This window comes from Amblyomma maculatum, chromosome 9 (assembly GCF_055883805.1).
Source record: "Amblyomma maculatum isolate TAMU_Amacu chromosome 9, ASM5588380v1, whole genome shotgun sequence".
NCBI classification, from domain to species: domain Eukaryota; kingdom Metazoa; phylum Arthropoda; class Arachnida; order Ixodida; family Ixodidae; genus Amblyomma; species Amblyomma maculatum.
Window position 1 is genome coordinate 77779120 of NC_139352.1, and position 18627 is coordinate 77797746.

The 18627-nt window shown below is 49.1% G+C and overlaps 1 protein-coding gene across 7 annotated transcripts in view; it reads left to right on the forward strand.

Moving 5' to 3' along the window:
* shot (dystonin-like protein short stop) overlaps positions 1–18627 on the forward strand; it is a 217874-nt gene that overhangs the window by 178218 nt on the left and 21029 nt on the right. For 6 of the 7 annotated variants that reach the window (XM_084579140.1, XM_084579142.1, XM_084579135.1 and 3 more), the window contains 25 exons: positions 2–148; positions 526–744; positions 1483–1596; positions 2441–2524; positions 2701–3315; positions 3699–3893; positions 4648–4866; positions 5083–5295; positions 5780–5942; positions 6798–6899; positions 7505–7932; positions 8581–8949; positions 9527–9758; positions 10553–10719; positions 11023–11192; positions 11792–11951; positions 12333–12483; positions 12605–12990; positions 13832–13945; positions 14021–14134; positions 14705–14917; positions 15460–15621; positions 16289–16591; positions 17035–17556; positions 18122–18433. In XM_084579140.1, coding sequence (XP_084435266.1) covers positions 2–148; positions 526–744; positions 1483–1596; positions 2441–2524; positions 2701–3315; positions 3699–3893; positions 4648–4866; positions 5083–5295; positions 5780–5942; positions 6798–6899; positions 7505–7932; positions 8581–8949; positions 9527–9758; positions 10553–10719; positions 11023–11192; positions 11792–11951; positions 12333–12483; positions 12605–12990; positions 13832–13945; positions 14021–14134; positions 14705–14917; positions 15460–15621; positions 16289–16591; positions 17035–17556; positions 18122–18433 — 5874 coding nt within the window. The remainder of the gene's footprint in view (position 1; positions 149–525; positions 745–1482; positions 1597–2440; positions 2525–2700; positions 3316–3698; positions 3894–4647; positions 4867–5082; positions 5296–5779; positions 5943–6797; positions 6900–7504; positions 7933–8580; positions 8950–9526; positions 9759–10552; positions 10720–11022; positions 11193–11791; positions 11952–12332; positions 12484–12604; positions 12991–13831; positions 13946–14020; positions 14135–14704; positions 14918–15459; positions 15622–16288; positions 16592–17034; positions 17557–18121; positions 18434–18627) is intronic. The other variant, XM_084579139.1, reaches the window with a different exon arrangement.

An 18627-nucleotide genomic window follows, 5' to 3' on the forward strand; every position in this document is an offset into this window, starting at 1 on the left:
GGCGGCAGCACAGGAGCGGTGCAAGACATGTGATGATGAGATTGCCGAACTGTCCTCGTGGATTGAAGAGATTGAGCTGCGTCTGGCCAACCTGGGCACAGTTTCTGAGGATGTGGACAGCCTGCAGCAGCAGCTGGGAACTGCCAAGGTAAGTAAGAGAGGCTAGCCATTAACTGTCGGCGATTTGCATCACTCATTGCATTATTCTAGTTACCATGGTTACCTGTCATGACTGTGGTGTCCTGCCCACGTGCCATGTGTACAGGATGACTGTACTGATAATGACGGGAAAGAAATCCATGTGGGCGAAATCGCTCTCGGTCTCTCCACTGTGGCACATCTTTCTTTTTCTTTATTCCGCTCCCGCTTTTTATCCCTTCCTGTACACTTCGGCTATGGTGTCTTTTGATAGACAGAGTTGCCGCACCGTTTCTGTTTTCGTAATTAACTTTCAATTTTTTTTATCGCTGTTCACTCGTGTCGGAGAATGCAGCGCTGGTGTGAAATTCCCATCATTTTGTGTAGTCTCTGCGGGAGGAGCTGGAGCTGAAGCAGCCACGGGTGCTGTCCCTGTACGACGAAGTGCGGCAGCTGTCAACCAACGAACTACTGTCGCGTGATGAGGTGGATGCATTGCAGCGGCCGCTGGCCCAGTGCCGAGGCCGGCTTGAGCTTTGCCAGGAGCGCAGTGAGCGTCTGGTGCGACGCCTTACTGCAGCTCTTGAGGAACTGCTCAAGTACACGGTACGCTTCTCCTCAACATCTCTGAGCATGCCTTCTCAAAATGGATGCTGAGGCTGCACTTCTTTCCTTTGTCATCTTCTTATGCTAGATATGATGTGTTGTATGATTTGAGGTTGTGAAAAGATTGAGCAGAAGCTTTATTTGTGTTTTCAGGCCAGCTATGTACCTATTCTAGTGCAGTTTCATTTTCGTCCTATTTTGTGTCCATTATGTACGTGGCAGTTTTTTTTAGTCAGACCTCGAGAGCGTTCAAAGCATACGACCTGAGTTGGTGTAGATAGGGATTTAGTAGGGGCTAATCCAGAATCCAGGCCTGGCATTCCGAGGCTCTGTAGGAAGGAAGATTCACCGTGATAAGTCTCTAGAGCTTTGGAGAGTCAGTGGTCTTGATAATAGAAGCTTGTTGAATTGGATGACCTGATGCCAGCTTCAGTTATATAATAAAGTGGGCCATTTACTTTTGGTGTGGGCTGCACTCTTTGGAGGTGCATCAGTAGCTCTGGTTATGGCACTTTTCTCTGGGATAATAGGTCTTTGTTTGAGTGGTTCGTGCGCACTGAATGATGGTCATCAGAATACTGTTATTAACGGAAAAAATTAAAATGGGACCATTTTTTCCCTACCAATGGGACCATTTTTTTTCCTACCCCCATGACGTTTGCTGTAGGTGAATTGAGCGTATTCTAATTGAGTTCGAGTAGGGTTCAGTTTTAGATTGTACTATTATTCTGTTCTCAGGGAGAGATGCAAGTCTTCAGAACTTGGCTTGACAATGCCCGCAAGGTCTTGGTTAGGCACGAGGAACTGCTGGATGACATCCGAAATGTAGCAGACAATGCTGACCACTACAGAGTGAGTACACCACTTTGCTGCATCAACACAGAGCATTCCTCCTAGCTTACTTTGATATATGTGATTGTTTGTTGTCATCGGGACACTGGCACACCTGGGAGTGTACAGGGTCATCGACTTCTAGCTATAACATGGCCACTCCTTTCAAAGCAACATTGCATCCGATGCAGGCGCATATCGATGCAAAGTGATGCGAGCACATAGGGAGCCGGGCGTGCTGCTTCACATGGCTTGCCACTTAGCTTTATTGCATGGTCAGGTCGGACGCAATGGCGCTTTGAAAGCAGCGACTGTGTTATAGCTAGAAGTGGACGAGGCTGTACATGAACAGCCCACACATTTGTGCCTTACTGTTTACTTTATTTACATTCACCGTTCCTCCGCACTCTCCAAAAATGCACTGTTTGGGTCGTTCTGGGTATCATTACACGCATTGTTTACATTCTTTCTTAAGATTGCTTGTGCTTGCAAGACTTCACTCGTTTAAGTGGGGAGGGGGGGGGGGGGGGGATGAATAAATACTAATCAGCCGTGTCTGGTCTAGTGCATACTGTGGCCTTATGGCTTTCTCATGCTCTTGGCTAAGTTACCCATCTGAAGTACAACTGTCTGCTGCTTCAACGCCTCTTGTAATGCGTTCTCAGCTCCCAGATTTGGACTTACGAGAACAGCCGTAAATATGCACTTCCTGACAGCGTTCGTCATGTTGGTGGTGTCTCTTGCTCAACGAAGAAGTTGCTGTCGAATAATGCATTCCTTGTGTCTGCAGACTCCGCATGAGCTGCACTGTATAAGCCGGTCAGAAATGCTCTCCTACATTTTTCTCTTCCCCCTTCATCTCCAGGCATTTTCTAGTGACGTGATTGCCCACCAAGCAGACCTTCGTTTCATCACCATGGCTGCCCAGCGGTTTGTGGATGAGTCAAAGGTGAACCGGCTGAATTCTTCTAGATAGAATCACGTTTTTTGCTGTCTCGTGTAAAAGGAAGGATGATTTGCTTAGCTTGAAACTTTAGACAAGATGCCCTATGATTTCAGAGGGCCACCACATTTTCTGGTGTGCAGTAGCAGCCTCAGCAGTATTCATTCCTTTTTTTTTTTCAGGAGTATCTGCGAACTCTAAACGACCATCGCACAAGCCTGCCTCAGAGACTGAGCCACCTGGAGCCATCTGAAAGTGAGGTTAGGGCTCAGGTGTCTCATGTGAGCACCGAATACCAGAACCTGCTGAGCCGTGTGAACAAGCTCGGAGACCAGTTTTCAGGACTGACAGAGCGCAAGCGCGCCTACCACGAGGCCATGGAGCGTGCCACCGCCTGGCTCAATGAAGCCCAGCGTGGAGCCAAACGGCTGCTTGAAGAGCCAACAGCAGCCGAGCCACCAGCAATCCAAGAACAGCTGGAACGAGTGCGAGCATTCCACCTCGAGGCTGTTGGCCAGGGACGGCTGATAGAGACAGCGAAACAGGCAGCGCAGGCTTTGCCGCCATCTGGTGGGCCTGCAGTGGAGGACGCTGTGCGCAACTTGGAAGAAGTGTACCAGCAGATGCTATCACTAGTGGGCGAGCGAAGCAAACAGCTGCAGACGGCATTGGTGCAGTCTCAGGACATCGCGGACGGCCTGGACCGTGTGCTGCGGCTTCTGGATGAACTCGAGGCCACCCAGCGCGGCCAGAGCGCCAAGCTTGCCAGTTTGGTGCGGGAGCGCCTCGATGAACAGGTGTGTGCCACTATTGGAACAGTGCCTTCAAGTGCAGTCAGCTGCTTAAATGTTCAAAAAGGGAAGCGTGAGAGAACTGTGTGTGCATTCATGTATCCATGTCTGACATGCATGCAAAATATTGCAGGCTTCAAGCAGCTGATATGTGTGCTGTAGACAAAGATGACACTTGTCTTCTTAGCTTCGTGCATCTTTATCGATTGTTGACCTTTGTTGATCGGCTGACGTTCAATGTGTATAGATAAAGCAGTCATCTAATTTTGGAGCATTTCACTAGGCTTGCGATGCAGCAAAGTCGTGAGAGTGTTGTGTTGTCAGCCTGGCATGAAAAGTGCTGCATCCACCGCCGGGGTTGCCAAATGCCGTCGTCTTGCCACTTGCAGATCCACGAGCATCGTGTTCTCCGCTCAGAGATTGATGGCCAGCGGCCAGCCATTGATGCTCTCAATTCTTCAGCACGGGACCTGCCCGGCAATGCTCGGCTGGCCAAGAAAGTGGAAGCCAAACTCAAAGACATCAACAGTCGCTTTGAGAAAATACTGGACAGGTCAACCAGGCGGGGCGAACTGCTCGATGAGGCAAGTGTGCTCAGCTGGTCCCCATTGGGGGAACTTGTCCTAGACTAGCCTACTGTGCAGTGTGAGAACTTTCCTGGGCTGTGTACAGCTTCATGCTTTATTAGCTTAGGCGATTTCACTGGTACAAGGTAACAGTAGATTGTTTGCATATGAATTACATATTTATTCATGGTGTTTGTACAGCAATAGTGGCAGTTGATATGATCCGTTGTCATCACATCTACTATATGCGACACCACAGAATGGTTAAGAATCGGGAGCTGTTCATCAGATAAAGCAAGACCTTACATTAAACTATGGCAACATTTTAGTTCAAGGCACCTGTTTCAGCACCTGTCATTATTAAACATATATGGCTGCGCGTAAAAAACAAATAGTCCTTGTGTAACGCAAACTGGAACAGAAAGTGGTTACCAGTTTTAGCAATATAACGGTGCTAGATGCCAGTCAAGGGTATTTTGTGTAGTGTCAGATTATGGTTTAAGGCCTTAATTGATACATGGCGCCTTTTAAACCCATATTATCTTGTCCCTCTGCATTATGTGAACGTAGCTGGTTTCATACTCTTGCGTCGAAAAGCAGAGGCCAGATTGTCAATGCTGTTCCTGCTCAGTTTTGGTTTAGCGGCACTTTTGTACCAGCCAATGACAGCAGTGACCAGAGTCATTGCTCAGCTGCTACATTTAGACTGGACTTTCTTTCTTTCTTGGACTTTCACTGGACTTACTTTCTTCCTTTCTCTCTGTTGTTGCAGGTGTCAAGCTGTCTGGACCAATTTAACAGCATGGCGAACCGCTTTGAAGAATGGCTGGCCAGCGTGCTGCAGGCAGTGGAGGGTGAAGAGCAGCCACGCCTTGAGCATGCCATGAACCAGCGCAATCTGCGCAAGGACGAGTTTGAGGACCTGCTGCGCGCAGGACGTGCCCTGTGTGCTAAGCGGGACATCACCGACACTGGGCCCGTGCGTGACAAGGTACGCGTGTGGCTGCTTCTCTTCTGCCTCTAACAGACAAGCGCATTTGTCATCCTGTTTTGTTATTTCCACAAAGCATAGAGCAGGACACACGGCCGTTCTTCGAGTGCCCTTTGTTTGATTGCTTTTCTTCGTGATCCTGACCTCCTTGCGAAGTCCGCAAAATATTGTCACAGAATGAAAGTCACTTTCCATTGTCACGCTGTCAATGTGCAGGTCAAGCAGCTGGAGCAGCAGTGGAAGGAACTGGGCGAACTGCTGTCCGAGCGGGAGCGGCAGGGACGACAGCGTGCCGAGCAAGGGTCAGCATACGAGACGCTGCGGCAGCAAGTACTCTCTTGGCTGCAGACCATCGAGGGACGTCTCGAGGCCCTGGGACCCCTGGCCTTGGACCGAGATATCCTCCGTCGACAGGCCGCCGAAATCAAGGTGGGCTGCTGGCTTCTTTCTACTGGCAAAGCACCCTTGTGACACTGATGTGACAGTATGAGTGTTGCAAGATTGCTGTGTCAGGACCATCACAAGGCTCCAGATTGGGACACTAGCATCTTGGGTTTTGCGATGAATTGCTCTGTGACTTGCATGAAATGTTTGTGAGGTTCCTTGATAAACGGATGGTCCATTTATTGAAACATTCTTTTGCCATATTGCCGTATTAGGGCAAAGCAAAGTACTGTATTTTGTTTTTGCAGAGAGTTCCAGCTTCAAACGTGGCAGATTTCGCCACGTGGCTTGCAAAACGGTTTTCTTCGCTTCTGTGTACTCTTGCAGAGTATGGTGTTCTTGTTCTGTTTTGCTGAAAATTTCGTGCATTCAGAGAAGTGCCTAAGTTGCCATGTTTTACAAAACCTTTTCTGCATGGCACCTCAATCATTTGACTGAAAAAAATGAGCTATTTTTGTTACTGTTACAGCCTCTGGTGAAGGAGCATGCCGAGTACGCTTCCACCATGGACCGTGTGAATGAGCTGGGTCGCAGCTATGACGCTCTTCGGGCTGACAGCCGCTCACGACCCCCTGCCCGCAAGGGTGGCAGTCCCCACAAGGAACCCTATGCCAATGGTGCCAGCACCCACGGTACGCGCCTTCGTCGGCTGTCATACCATGTAGATTGCTAGATGCATTTTGTCCAGACCTGCGCATGAATTTAAGTTGGTGATAAACTGGCTTATAAAGGAATAGAGTACAAGGCTACTTGTATCAACATTCTCGGTTTCTGAAAAATGTCAGGCAGCGCTTTGATACATGTTCAGGAGCTTTTGTACTGCTCCCAGGCTTTTTTTTTCCTGATTTCGTATTGTCTTTAGCACAGAAAAATTCATAAGTTCTTTTTTTCTTTTTTATTTATCTTTTATGGCATGACCAGAAGGGTAATAGTCGAAATTGGACTCAATTGTAAACATATTTACGAGGACATTGTGTTAACGTGGAGGATATTAACCAGCAGAGAAACAATGCAGCTCTGTACAACATTGTTGCTCACAATTTCATGCGTACGAAATCATTGGTATTTGCATATTTAAAACGAGGCACATGTCACGCGAGGATGTTCAGACTTTACACTGCAATGCTTACCTCGACACAGCAGCTGGACGCTTCTCAAACAGTGCTACTCTCTAAAGCTTTCTGCACAACCTTTGTAATGCAAATTAAGTTCATTAACTAAGTTCATTCTCACCACTGTGCCTTGCTCACAAACTTGGGGAGGGGTTAAGCACTCATGTTGGTTGCGCATGCTTGCTCTTTTTCTTCCTTCCGGTGTTTCACGGTGACGTTAGATCCTTTTCATGGGGCAGCAGCCTACGAATCAAAAGTTTCCATCATTTCTCGCACTAGTGTGGCTTACTACCTCCCGCCCGGGTGTGTGCCAGTCTCCTCTGAACGCTAACACCTCTTCTGTCTTCCCTGCTAACCCGCATGCTCACCTGCTAGAGTCATCACCCGATGGGAAGGCACTGCAGAGTCCGCAGTCCAGTGCCTCCAGCGGTTTTAGCAGTAGGCACAGCTCGATCGACCAGTTTGGGCCTCTCGAGGGTAAGTGCGCGGATTTGCCTGGCCGCTACTTTGAAATCGGACGAGGCGGAGCTGGGCAGCTGCTAGCTCTGGCTGATACCCATCGCTGCTCATGACGCTGCCTCAGTCACGTGAAGCTGCGCAAGCGTTACCGCATGCCTAGAAGTACTTAACTGTCCGGGATGGCTGCATCAGTACCACGAAGCTTGAACTCAGTGACAGGTTGGGTGCTTGCTTGAGAACCCATCCTGTTACCGGCCTTTAAATCTTTTCTCTTTTTGCACTTCTCTGATTTTTCCTTATAATAAGCTACATTAGCAGCACTTTTGAAGTGTCCCCGTTGCACTCCGCATACAGCTGAAAAAGCTGCTGATTTCTGTTGGAAGCCGTAAAGTGTGCTGGAGCATAACGGTAACACAGAAGTGTGGTGTGCAATCTGTTCCAGCTAAGTGGGAAATGCCGGGAAAATTTTTCAAGAGCATTGCATATTTTGCATCGCTGGTGCCTTGTGTCCGCTGCCGAGTCACTGCTCGTAGCTGCCCAGTACGGCCTTGTCCTAGTGGCTTTTGGCTGTAGCTTTGCACTCTTAACATGCTGTTTCTCTCCCTCCCCTCCCTGGGATTCAGACCTGAGCCCTGTGCAGCAGCAGCTGTCCGAGATGAACCACCGCTACCACCTGCTCGGTGTGCGCCTCTCGGACAGGCAGCAGGAGGCAGATTCGCTCTCCGAAGAGCTGCGTACCTGCACGGAGGCCATCCGCACCCTCGTCACCTTCCTCAAGAGCCGCAGCGTGCCTCGGGACTTGCCATCTAGCCGAGAGCTGGCAGACCAGCAGCTGTCGCAGTTGCGCGAGCTGCAGACGGAGCTTCAAGAGCGGCAACTAGAGGTAGACCGGGCGCGCCTCCAGGCGCACGAGCTGCTGCGGCGCCGGCCGCAGGCACCCGGCGCGGATGCTCTGCAAACACAGCTGGACGAGCTGTTGAGCCGCTGGCAGGGTCTTCAGGGAGCACTGCGCTCGCGCCTCCTCCTCATTCAGTTGATCAAGGAGTTCCAGGTGGGGATATTTTATGGCTCTAAAATGGCTCTAGCTGTATGAACCTAGTGCCCTCTACTTTCGAATCATTGCCTGTGCCATCTCATGCACAAACCCCATTCCCCCTTCTAATCAAAAAAGAGAAACAGCTGCTGTCTCAGGAGCAGAGTCTGAGCTAGGCTGGTGTTAACCTAAACAGTGATACAGAGCACACTTGCCCTCTGTCATGAATCCATGCAATCATAGCCTACCAGGGCAATTCGCATATGTTGAGTGGCAGATCAGCAGCGGTCATAGCCATGCATGGTGTCATCATTGTGTTAGTCATATTGCCAACCCTGGTGGTGCTTATCATTCATAATGCCCTTGAGGGTAAGTGACTGCAATTTTATTAGACTTGTTAGACGTATATGCCAGAGCCTCTGCATATGCGTGTACACACGAGCAAGCATGAGCTCAGCGTCCGGATCTATACCATGTAGATGTCGGCGTCGGCACCACTTGCACTGTGCATGGATCGGAACTGTCACGACGGTTTACACCTGTCAGAGGGCTGGTTTACACCGCCACACCAGTTGGCACGGGCTGCCTTAACCTGCTCTATGCGACCAGCAAGTTGAAATGAAAACTCGTTTAAATCATTCTCTTTTGGCAACCCTCTTTTGGCAGGACACGCACGACCTACTGCACAACTGGCTCGTCCAGAAGGACAAGATGTTCCAGGTGCTGGGTCCAATTGCCACTGAGCCCCGACTAGTGGCTGCGCAGACGCAACAGGTGCTGTGCATGCGCGACGAGCTCACCTCCCAGGAGCCGCTGCTTCGGCGCCTGACCACCTGTGGTCAGGAGCTGCTCGACCAGCTGGACGACAAGGACGGACCTACTGGACGACGCCTGCGTGATCAACTGGACAGCATTCGGCGTCATTGGGCCGAGATGGTGTCAAGGCTGGAAGAGCGAGAGCGTGCCTTGGGAGCAGCCACGGGTGCTTCAGCAGAGTTCCAGGCAGCTCTTGCGCGTCTTCTGGACAGTCTGCAGGTATGAGTCGCTCAACCTTTCCACCGTCCATTCGCATTATCCAAAATGCTGTTGTTGGCATATCAAAGGGGATTCTTACATTTTACGTCTGACCGAAATGCTTCCTTTTTGTCTCTGAAAATGGCGTGCTACTATTGGTACATTAAACAAAGTGTGTTGTGTCGCAGTGCTGTTGTCAGCACTCTGGCATTGTTCGAAAAATCCTCACAAACTTAAAAAATGCATCTTAGATGAAAGGAACTTCACAACCCTTAAGAGCAGTTTTCTCTTTCTTTAGCTTTAGCAAAACTATCAAAGATTAACAGTGATATTTTTATGGTACGCATACTTTTTTTTAATAAATCCCCATGATAGTATTATGGACTTCTAGACATCGGTGATATCGTCACTGATGTATGGCAAATTTTAAAAGCCCACTGTAGCTCGTGACTGGGGTCATTGAGATGTCTGTTTCAGATGGGCTCTGAAGCAAGTGTATAGATTTGAGGCACTCAATTATCCAGCTGTTAACGACATATCAGAATTTTCTTTTAAAAGTTTATGCACGTACCTATGATGTATCGTTTTGCACTTGCAGGGCGTAGGAGATGACTTTGAGCGCCTGTCTGAGGCCGGAGACTGCGAAGCCCAGCTTCGTCGCCTGGCAGCCCTGGAGGAGCGTCTGGAAGCACAACGGCCACCGCTGGCGGAAGCCGAAGCCCGAGCTGAGAACCTGTGCGAGCTGCTCTCTGATGCAGCCTCGCGTTCGGAGGTCAGGGCGCGCCTGGGAAGTCCACAGAAGCTGTACAGTGGCCTCAGCCGCAAGATTAGTGAGTTTCAAGTGCCCCTCTCATTACCTAGGAAAATTCAACAGATGAAGCACATGTGGCACCAGAAATTGTGACAGTGTTAAGACGCACTTTTGTCTTGTGTATTTCTGAGGCCAGGCCGCATTGTCGTTCACTTTTAGTTGGGCACCATGGGGTTTGTTTCAATCTCATTATCTTCTGAGTGGGGCTTTTTGTCTACTTTTATCTTTCATTTCATCTCGCAGACTGCTATAGGTGTGCATCTTTATTACTGCATTCAATGTCTCGCTGATCTTTGTTGCCAGGCAATGGTGCGTCTATCAACGACCTCAAAATTTGCAACTTGAGTGCAGTTTACGTGTGTTGCGCCGTTCTGTGGACCCTTGAACTTAGTCCGCTGAGGTCTGAGTATTTTTTTATACGTGGACCCTGTTGGAAGTTGTACAGTTGGTAAGATCGAAGAGCTCCGGTCAAGAGTTTGAATCAAGTAGCGAAGAGGGCAAAAAGTTTCATTTCTCTAATTCAATTTTCTCAGCAACATATGTTTTTGTAGTTGCCCAGAAAATTGCAAATGTCAGCTTAGCTAGACGTGCCACGTAATATAGTTTCACTGGAAATGAGAAGTCAGTGGTGGTGTTGTCGTCGGTGTTGTAAGATAGGCGTTGTTACAAGGGATAGTTGCAAATAATATCCCATCAAATGTAGACGCACTGCCGCTAAAGAAAGATGTGCTCTTTTTTGAGTGCTTGTCTGCTAGCGTCTGGGAGCAGCCAGTATTCCCAGAGAAACTGATTTTTGTGGCTTTCTTCGCCCAGACAACCGCAAGGCTGAATTGGAGTCGTCCCTCAAGGAGGACAGAGGCTTCTTCTCAAACTGCGACAGCATTCAGGAGTGGCTGCGTAGCATCGAGCTCAGTCTTCTTCCTGACCTGAAGATTTCGGCTGACACAGACATCTTGCACAAGCAAGTCACCGAATTTGAGGTGCATTACCTTTGGCCTCACCGGCATCCTTGCGCTGCATGCTGTAACACTCTGTACGTGCTCTCAGTTAAACATGCAGTATGATTCCATGCTTTTAAACTCTACGATCATCCTCCTGATAGTGTGACTCCTAATAGTGTGACTCCTGATAGTGTGTTGATAGTGATATAGTGATACAAGTGGAACTATCTAGTGCAAAGTCTGCACAGGCATGAAAGATTAGCAGCGCTGTGGTTTTCATCTCATTTTCTCTTGTGGGTCGAGAGGCTAGCCCGTGCAGCTGTGTTGTTTGTTGCTGTGCAGCCAGCGTACAAGAGCTTGCTGGACAAGGAGCACGAGGTGCACCTGGTCCTGAGCAAGGGTGCCGACATGGTGACCCGCATGAGCCGCAAGCAGGAGGCCCAGCAGCTGCGCACACGCCTTGACGGTCTGCGCCGTAGCTGGGACCAGCTCCGCAAGGAGGCCACCGACAGGTGCGACATGCGCATTGGCCAGGCATTGGTTGCGTTGCAGAAAACAAAATGGGGCACATAATACTCGCTGGACGATTACTACCACTCTGTAACAAGATATTCAGCGATGGCTGTTTTCAGTGGAAAATGTGGTGCTTTGTTTGTTCGTCGTTATTAGTCTTCTTTTCTTTCTTTATTTAGTTGCTTAATTTATTATTATTATTTTTTTAATGCAGCATATGGGGCGTGTCACTGCGGGCTGGTGTTTATATCATTGAACCACTCGGTATGGCGTGCCACAGTGCATTAGCTTTGCCCCCCCCCCCCCCCCCCCTTTTTTTTTTATTCAGCACTTTTTTTTTCCTACGCCAACTACCCAGAACCAAAGGAGAAAAAAAACGCAGTTAACATTTGTCATTTAAAATGGCTGAATGAAGGAAGCAGCAAACTGCCAGTGCCATTACATTACTGTAGAATTTGAAGTCTTGCCGTCATGCCAGTTTTCTGAAGTGGTCAGGGACGACTTTAATTAAGGGAGCCTTACTGCTGCGCCAGTTTGGTACGTGCTCTTCACGACAGGCTAAACTGATGGACAACCTTGTCTTGCATGTCTGTCACAGGCACACGCGACTGCAGCGTGCCTTTGAGAACTGCAAGAAGTTCAACGCCGCCTTCAACAAGTTTGGGCCCTGGCTACAGTCGGCCGAGGGTCGCCTCTCGAGCCTGGCCCTCATCAATTACCAGCGCACTGAAGTGGAGAGGCAGGCCAAGGAACTCCAGGTGCTCATTACCCCTTCACAACATAACTGCCTGCCCTTGTGGCGAACGTGCTTGGTATGGCTAACGTACCCCAAGTTGTCTTAACTTGCTGTGTGGTCATCTTATTGCTTTCTAGGTTGAAGACCGGCAGGTAGGCATGTCAGCCAGGCTGATCGCATGCTAGTTACCTGCACATTACCTCAAAGTTTCATTTTTTTTTTCTTTCTATATTTTTACCTGCTGTGTTCATCTTGAAAAAAATAAAAAGCTTAAACCTCATCATAATGTTTCTTCACTATGTTGCATGCAGCATTTGGGAAAAAAAGATGACGACATGTACAGCATCTATGCCTGCCGTTAGTTGCACAGGAAATTAATCAAGCTGGTGTCATGGTTCTGCAGACCTTCAAGAATGATCTGTCGAGGCACAGCCAAGAGTATGACAGCGTGCGCAGCCTGGGCGAAACATTCCTCGCGGGCTGTGACGTAGACAAGGAGGGCGTCAAGAAGGACCTCGACACACTGCGCTCTCGTTGGGAGAAATTGAACCAGAGTGAGAGTCAGCGCCTCGCATTCTTATCGTGCTCACTAGCTTAACGGTTTCTTCTTTTCTATTCTTTCAAAAATTGTCATTTTGACTTGTTTCTTTGGTGTGCATCGTGGGGCTGTTTCAGGTGTCTCTGAGCGCTCCCGCCAACTGGACGAGGTCTCGGGCAAGCTGTGCGAGTTCCAAGAGAAGGCTGGCGAATTGGGTCATGGTCTGCAGCGACTCGAAGACAAGCTGGCGTCACATGATGCGCTGGGCGAGGCGGCGCGCAACCCGCGCCTCCTCGACCGGCTGCAGGGAATGGCGCGTGAGGCTGACGAACTTCGCCGGGGTCTCGACCGCTTGCGGGCCTTCACTGACACCTGGCTGGCATCGGCTCCGGCGGACTGTGACACATCGCACGTGCGCGGTCAACTGGATGCCCTGGTGCGCAGACACCAGCAGTTGGCCAGCGACCTGCAGGATCGCTGCGGCCAACTGGAGGCAGCCGGCACTGTGGTGGCCCAGTACCACGTGAGTACCGCGGCCAACTTTTTCCATCTGCTGTTGGTCTGAAAGCAGTGAAGGCTCATCGAGGATCACTTTTAGATGTTCTTCTCACCTGGAGTGCCATTACTACTGTTAAAATGCAGTTTGCAGACCTGTCATCGAGTATTTAGTGATACAGCGCTTACATGACATCCAAGTGCTGACTGGAAGTCTTAAAATTAAGTGAAATGTATTGAAGACTTTCTAATCGAGACAAGTTATACTAAATCTTAGGTTTGTTGGACTGCTGCAGTCTGCTATTGATGGCTTTGAAATTTAGTTTTCAGTGTTTCGTAATTGTGGGGCCCCTTGATTCGCATATTCAGTAACGTAATGCTTTTAAGTATTTACCATCTTATTTAGTGTGGCTTTAGGATTTGAAAGGCTGCAAGCCAGGCATTTGCTAGATGCAGAGAACCATGCTGCAACTGGAACAGGAGCAACTGCTCAAGTGGACGTGGTTTCTTAGCCTCTTGTGATTATTGAACAGCTGGCCATACATACAGTTATGACTATTTAGGAGTTGACTTTATATTCAGTGATCATGACCAGTTTGCAGCCCATTCAGAAGTTTTAATGCTTCATGCAGTTCATGGTAGATGTACTACACATGCGTATCAAACACTGCTTGTTCAGTGTGATGTAGCCCCAAATCTGACTTTGAGATAGACAGTTTTTCAGAACTGTTGATTTGGTGAGCAAATTTGTTAGTAACAAGGCAAGCTTCACTGCTGTCTTGGCTACAGTTCCGCAGCTTTTTTCAGGCCTCTATTTGGGAGACTGCCGGGCTGGAGTTGCGACACTTTTTCTTTGACGCACTCCGCAGGCAAAGGTCAAGACCGCCCAGCAAGACTTGAGCGGCCTCGAAGAAGAACTGGAGAGCATGGGTCCCATCGCACGGGACGTCAAGACCGTGCGAAGCCAGATCGACCAAGTGAAGGTGGGGTGTTTGGCAAGCCTTGCATTTGGAATGAAGTGGTTGACAATGGCTTACGAGGCTTGCCTCTTCTTGCAGAGCTTCCAAGGGCGACTGTCATCTGCTGCCCATGAAGTGGACAATGCAGAGCACGAGTGCCAAGAGTTGATATCCCAGGGGTACACCCAGGATGCCAAGGGTGCACGGTCACAGGTGAGGAGGAGCCTGAACATCTCTGCTGCGTTGTCACCGAATGTTTAGGCAGCATTGCCAAAGGGCATTGCTCTAGTCTTGCTTTGGCTGATGCTTAAAAGTCGCTGGACTAAATGGCAGGAAAGGCAGTGCAATATGAAATTGTGCTGCCTTGTCATTTTAATCAGTCCATGCTTCATGTTCTTTGTATTGCTTCCTTGGGGGTTTTTCAAATCTTTCTGCCCCATTCTTCTTTTTCTCTTTTTTTTTTCTTCAGTTAAGTGCCTGTGGTTGTATGAACCTTGCGCATTAAGACACCTAGAATATTTGTGGCATTGCTGCACAGAGGTGACTGTCAGCATAAATTGTGGCAACAGTTTCTTTGAGCTCGGTGCCAAGACCTCCTACACCAAATCACCACCACGAGTTTACAGTTTTATCGTTTTTATTTGGTTATTTATGCAGCAATGCGATGGAGAAATTGCACCTTGCGTAATGACATTGTACAAGCACGGGAAAGTTGGAATGGTCATGTATTAGGGAACCTGAGTGTCACTTGCGCGTGAAAACATCCTGTGACAATCCATGCAGATGGAGTCGCTGCGGCGGCAGCTGAATCGGCTGGAGGAGCGCGCACGCGGCCGCCACACTTCCCTGGAGGCCATGCTGGCCAAGCTGGAGAAGTTCTACGAGGACCTGCACAGCACCCAGAGACGGGTGGGAAGCGCCCTGGGAGAGGAGCACACCTTCCGGCCTGTCGCGGCCGATATGGAGAGCCTGCGCAGTCAGCAGGAGCAGTTCAAGGTCATTCCCCACTCATTTCCTAAAAGGAGACACTCTCCTAAACATCCATACTACATCCATAAGCATCCATAGTTTGGCGTTCAGGCTGTGAAATTTCTAGTCTGAAGTTGTTTCTTATGTACACTTACATGTACGCATGTATGCATTACATACATGTGTACATTATTACAGTCTTGTGACCATATAAATCCAATGTGGCTTACATTAATAGATGAAAAAGGAACTTTATGGGCTTTTGAATAGTTACAGAAATGAAGCTTCTTCTTGTGTTGCAGCATAGAGAGTGCACTACCTTTTGAATGCCTGGAGTGTCTGCAGCCTAGAATTTGAAGTGAAGTGCATGTCACGGTACAGGCAGTAGCCTACTCCGAGTAGGAACTGCGTATAACCCAGCCTATACTCTGTGACATAGAGAAATGTAATGCATTTTTGATTTGTTCTTGATTTGAGAGCAGGCCTCCTCCTGTGTTATGTGAGCATTGTCATGTGACCTCATTTAGTGAGAGCCTTGATGTCAACAGCCGCCCTCCCTTTCCATGCAGCAATTCCGCAAGACCCACGTGGAGCCCCTAGGCAGGGAAGTTGACGGTGTGAACCGTGCCGGCAATGCTCTGATTCAGTCGGCGTCGCCAGGTGTGAACACGACTCTTCTCGAACGAGACATCGACAAGCTCAACGACGAGTGGAACCAGCTGAAGGAGAAGGTGAGCAGATGGGTCTCACCAGGCAAGTTAGCTTGCTGACTAGTGGAAGCTGCACCAGTTTGTCTTACTTTAGTGATATTAAGTTGAGCTAACCCTTTGTGCTGTTTGCTATATTTCTGTGCTCTGTTACGATGGTGTAACCGTTCATGATCGCCCTTGGCTCAGCACGTTTTTGAACATTGAGAAGCTTTTGAGAACATTGAGAAGGATCTGCAATGTTTAGTGAAAACTACTGCATTCTTATCAGAAGTATGCAAATTTAAATATTTAGTCTCGAATCAAATGTGAATAATAAAAATTGGTTACGAATTAGATTAATATTTTTGAGTAATTTCAAGTAACAGTACAGATAGCTCGAAATAAAAAAAAGCACTTTTTCATAAAACAGCGTTGAAAAGAAATAGAGACATTGCAAAGAATTCTTGTCTTCACTCATCATCGATGTGATTTATTATTATGTAGGCCTAACTAGGCACTAATTTGGGGGGATGAACTGTAGTAGCAACAGCGGTAACCGTTTTGTAGGCTAATATAAGGCTAATAAAGATTTGTGGCTAATAAAAAAAGCCAGATGCTCACATGATAGAGGTGCTTACTAAATTCAGTGCGATGTAAGGCCGCATGTAGCTGCTGGCGTCACCTGGTGTTTTTCTTTTCCTCGTCGCAGGTTGGGGAGCGTGAGCGTCTGCTAGAGGCGGCTCTGCTGCAGTCGGGCAAGTTCCAGGAGGCCCTGGCTGGAGTGGCGCGATGGCTGGAGGACACGGAGGAGCTGGTGGCCAACCAGCGGCCCCCTTCGGCTGACTACAAAGTTCTCAAGGCACAGCTGCAGGAACAGAAGTTCCTCAACAAGCTGCTGCTGGACCGGCAGGGCAGTATGGGTTCACTCCAGGCCATGGGCAGCGAGGTGATGCGCCACCTGTCGCCTGCCGACAAGTCCCACGTCCAGGCGCAGCTGCACGACCTCAGCCAGGTGAGTGTGCCTCTTCTTCTTTTGGCTTCGTTTCAATTTAGAGTTCTAAAATAGTAGGGGAGAGAGCCACACTCCTTTGGAAGAGTAGTGTGGTGCTGTAAACTGACGTACCAAATCATAACTCCAGCAGGCCGGCTCCTTGTCAAAAATGGTTTTGTTTATGTATGCACATTATCTTGGCGTACATATCGGCCAAGTTTCGGAAACAGGGCGAATTGACATTTGCAGTATGACATACGCTTGTGACGATGTGATGTTAGGTGTTGGCTCCTAATGAAACACAGCTGTTAGCATGTTGGAGCACTGTTGCCTCATTCAGAGTTTTCTTCACTCCTAGATGTTCCTAAGTGTCCTTGTTCTCTTTCATGTGCTCTTGTCGTCTCACTTTTTAACTTTTTTTTAGCAGGGGCACTTTTTAACACTGCGTTTGCGTGTGCATGCAGCGGTTCGACCGCCTGACACGGGGTGCACAAGAACGCACGGCAGCCCTGGAGCGGACACTGCCCGTGGCTCGGTCCTTCCAGGAACAGCTGTCGCCGCTGGTCGAGTGGCTGGAGCAGACCGAGCGACGTCTCACTGCCATGTCAACCCTGCCCACTGACGCTGATCGCCTCGCCCAGCGGGCGCAAGAGCACCGCGACCTGCACCGTGACGTGCTGGGTCACAAACGCGCCTTCGAGGCGCTGACCGAGACTGCTCAGCAGCTCATGTCCCTGGTGGGTGACGATGAGGCCCAGGCTGTGGTCGACTCCCTCCAGGAGCTGACGGACCGCTACGCACGCCTTGTCGGTGACAGCGAGCGCCTTGAGCAGCTTTTGGCGGATGCTCGTGCAGGCGCTGGCGCCTTTGCACTTGCCTTTGAGGACTTGCTGGTCTGGATAGGCGAGATGGAGTCGCGCCTCGCTCGCTACCAAGTGCTGAGTGTCTACGTGGAAAAGCTGCAGGAGCAATTTGACGAACTGAATGTGAGGGCACAGAACGGTCTTGTTTCGTCAGAGCTGTACACTTACGGATGCCTGTTTTCCAGCTTTAGAAGCATTGAATATATTAGGTTAGGCTTGCTGCTTTTTATATCACCTAGGCTCTATGCTGCCTTCTTTTTTTATTCTTACCTCACTTCTGCATATCTGTCATGTGCGTGAATGATGCGCATGCCATCCATTCTCATTACTGTTAAACTTTAAAGTAATGAAATATCTTGGTCTTCACACCTTCAGGTTCTTGAACTTATAGCAATTTTAGCTTCAGCATAATGAAGTAAATTTGACTACAGGTTCAATGTAGTAGGAAAATTTTATTGAAGCGATTTCATATGCTTGCCAGCCTTGCAGTTTCATACGCAAGCCGTTTTCAAGTGGGCTAAATATATCGTTTTTGGAAAAATGTTGGAATAAAAGTCATTATTATTTGCGATTGTTACTGTCAGTTTGAGCTGGGTGAAGTGTACGAAAGCCAAGGAAACTTTTTGGGACTGGTTGCTTACTGCTGCTGCTATCGGGTATTGACCATCAATACCACCACCCCATGCAGGAGCTGAGCGAAGAGGTGTCTGACCACCAGAAGCAGGTGGACGAGCTGAGTGGATCAGGCCAGGAGCTGATGCGCCACGCTTCGGGCAACGATGCCATCCAGCTCAAGGACCGGCTGGACTCGCTGCAGCTGCGTTACAGTGACCTTGCGCAGCGTGCAGCCGAGCGCCTGCGGCAGGCCCGGGAGGCCCTGCCCGTAGCCCAGAGCTTCCACAATTCCCATGAGCGACTCATCCGGTGGATGGACGATGCCGAGACGCAGCTGCGCGCCCTGGAGGCTGCAGCCCTCACTGCTCAAGAGAGCACCATGCAGGTATGTGTAGTCATCTGCTTGCAGCGAACTTGTACTGGAAGAACGCTGACGCTTTTGCTGAAGATTAGACATTGCTCCATGCAGTCTCTACAGATTCTGTAGCATTTTCATGTGGCAGGTTGCATTTGTCAGCAAAATCTACGTGAAGCTTTGCTGGGGCAAGCAGTCCACTTTTGTTTATGCCTTTTTTTCTG